This window comes from Alligator sinensis, unplaced genomic scaffold (assembly GCF_000455745.1).
Source record: "Alligator sinensis unplaced genomic scaffold, ASM45574v1 scaffold94_1, whole genome shotgun sequence".
In the NCBI taxonomy this organism is placed as follows: domain Eukaryota; kingdom Metazoa; phylum Chordata; order Crocodylia; family Alligatoridae; genus Alligator; species Alligator sinensis.
In genome coordinates, this window is record NW_005842073.1 from 10865 (window position 1) to 13518 (window position 2654).

Here is a 2654-nt window from a genome sequence, read left to right on the forward strand (position 1 = left end):
GGACGTCCGCGTGCCCGGGGCAGGGCGGCAGGCTGCACCCACGGGCGGGGCACGGGTGGCGGGTGGGGTGGTGCAGGTGCCAGGCTGAAGCCGGCTCCTCAGGATGTGGGGTCTGCAGCTGGGAGAGTTGGTTTGGGGTTGGCAGTGTCCACTGACACACACGTCACCGCTTGTGACTCTGGGCCATGCCATGAGCCCATGTTCCCTTCAGGCACAGAGCGCTCGGTGTTGTCCCCTACCCTGCAGTGACCGGAGGGCATACTCCCAAACCCACCAGAAATTGCCCCTGCACCTGACAAGCAGTGTTTGTGTGTGTGGCGGAGGCGGGGGAGCGCAGCACCCCTGGGTGTCGCCATTGCGGACTCGTCCCGCACTACCTGGGTCACACGCTCCTACCTTGGAGGGGTCTGCTGTGCTCGGGGTGATGGGACTTCACCCCCACACGCTGAACTGCCCCCTCTCCCGCACCCGCACCTTCCTCCAACGGGGTTGGGCCAGGCTGCCCCAGGGCTGCACACCCGCCCCAGCCCCAGCCCCCGGCTGCTCCTACACCCAGACCAGGGGAGCAGCGGGACTGGGATTACCCCGTGGGGCAGGGAAGAGGGGAGACAGGAGCAGGGCCACAGGAAGGAGCAGGGTGCCCAGGCGCTGTCCCAGGGCGGCATCTTTCCCCCTGTCCTGCCAGAGTCCTTGTCCCTGGGGCTGAACTGGATTCCCAGGGAGGGCCTGGAGCGAGGGGTCAGGCCGGGCCAGGGGTCACAGCCCCTCTGGGCCGGGCCGGGCCGGGCGACAGGCGGGTCTGCTCCCCTATGAACCCCCCACGACCAGGACCGGAGCGGTGCCCACGACAAGGCCCCTTATCCCAGAACAGCCGCCGGGCCTGTCCCATCCCCACCGCTTACCAGTGCTCCTCTCGATGGGGGTCTCCAGGGCGAGGTGTCCCACACGGCAGATGTACTTTTTTTCCTTCTTTGGTGCCAAGAGGACGAGTCTGGTCTCCTGCTGGAAGCTCTTCCCGTCCCGTGCCAGGACGGCCGTGCCGGGCTCCACCCTGCACTCAGCCGAGTCCCGCAGGATCACAGCAGTGTCCTCCCCCTTGCCCCTCCGCAGCCAGGTCACGCTCAGCTCCCCCGGGAAATGCCCCGCAATGCGGCAGCTCAGGGTGACTCCCTTCCCCGTGGCCACGGACTCAGGCTGGGAGATTTCGGACACGTCCGGGGGCCGCAGGAGACCTGGGGAAGGGAACAGGCAGAGGCAGGGGGAGGGCGACCCCAGGACACGGCCCTTCCTCACCCGCGTCCCTCAGGCTGAGCTCTCTCTCGCTCGGGGGCTCTCCGGGGCTGTGCTGGACGCACACTTGCACTCGCAGCTCCGGCCGGGTCAGGCTCCGGCTGGGCACTCTCCAGACGCTCGTCGCGGTGAATGTGCTGTCCGTGTTCTTGTCTATCTGTGCGGGGTCTTCCCTCCAGCTCCCGGCCCCGCCCCAGCCCCACTGCATCAGGCTCCGGCTGGGCACTCTCCAGACGCTCGTCGCGGTGAATGTGCTGTCCGTGTTCTTGTCTATCTGTGCGGGGTCTTCCCTCCAGCTCCCGGCCCCGTCCCAGCCCCACTGGATCACGGGCACCTCCCTGGGGTAGAAGTTGTGGAGCTGGACAGCAAACGGCACCTTGTCGCGGGGGTCCCACTCCGGCAACACCTGGATCTCAGACACCTGCGGCCGGGCTGGAGGGACAGTGGGGGGTTAGTGCAAGGGACTTCCCTGGAGCTGCCCCCACATCCTGCCTGGGGGCGATGGATGGTTGGACCAATCTGGGAGCTGGGTGAGGGAGGCTGGGGCAGTGCAGTGAGCACTGGGTGAGGTCCACCCCCAAGAGTGGGTCAGTCCCAGTTCCCAGGTCCATCCCCGTGACAGAATCAGGCCCTGGCTGCACCGGGAGGTGGTATCGGGGCGCTGGGCACTCACCCCACACCCGGATCTCCGGGGACACTCGCTCCTCTCTGATCTGTTTGGCCTCGTGGAGGAAGACGCACCGGACCCGCGCCCCGTCGTCCTGCAGCGTGGGGGTGAAGGTCAGGGAGGACGTGAGGCGGGTCCCAGCTCTCTCCTCGGTCACTCTCCAGCCCGGGGCGAGGGCGGGGAGCAGCGGCTGGTGCTCGGGGCTCTCCTGGTCCATGTTGCTCTCAAATGCCATTCTGTCCTCGCTGTGGATCAGCCCCCACTTCATGACTGTATCTTTTGGAAATGTCCCCTCCATGGAGCAGCGCAGGGTCCCCTCCTGGCCCAGCAGGCACCGCTCCGGCCCCTCCACCTCTGAGACATTGTAGGAGACGGCCCAGCCTGGGGGCCAAGCACATGACACGCAGGACGAATCAACCAGGGATCATCTGGGATGCAAGTCTGAGCCCAGGGCAGGGAACCACGGGATGAAACCTGCCTGGGGAGAGGCAGTTTCTCTTCTGGGATTGACCTCTCCAGCACCAGGTGTCCTTGCTCCTTCACTGCCACCTCCCCGCTCTCTGGTCCATCCCCTCCCTCTGTGCCCCTGCACCCCAACTTCCCGCTCTACCTGTCCTTCTCCTCCTCCAGAAGTAAATGGCTGCAGCGGCCGCAGCTCCTGCTCCGAGCAGGATCCCCCGGACGGCTCCCAACACGG

The 2654-nt window shown here is 66.7% G+C and overlaps 1 protein-coding gene across 1 annotated transcript in view; it reads right to left on the bottom strand.

Annotated features, from left to right (window-relative positions):
* Positions 1 to 2654, bottom strand: part of LOC102376111 — a 14100-nt gene continuing 11446 nt past the window's right edge. The window contains exons 4-7 of the mRNA XM_025204242.1: positions 1964 to 2368; positions 1294 to 1722; positions 903 to 1232; positions 1 to 118 (exon numbers count right to left, since the gene is read on the bottom strand). Of these exons, the coding sequence (XP_025060027.1) occupies positions 99 to 118; positions 903 to 1232; positions 1294 to 1722; positions 1964 to 2368 (1184 nt within the window). The 3' untranslated portion in view covers positions 1 to 98. The remainder of the gene's footprint in view (positions 119 to 902; positions 1233 to 1293; positions 1723 to 1963; positions 2369 to 2654) is intronic.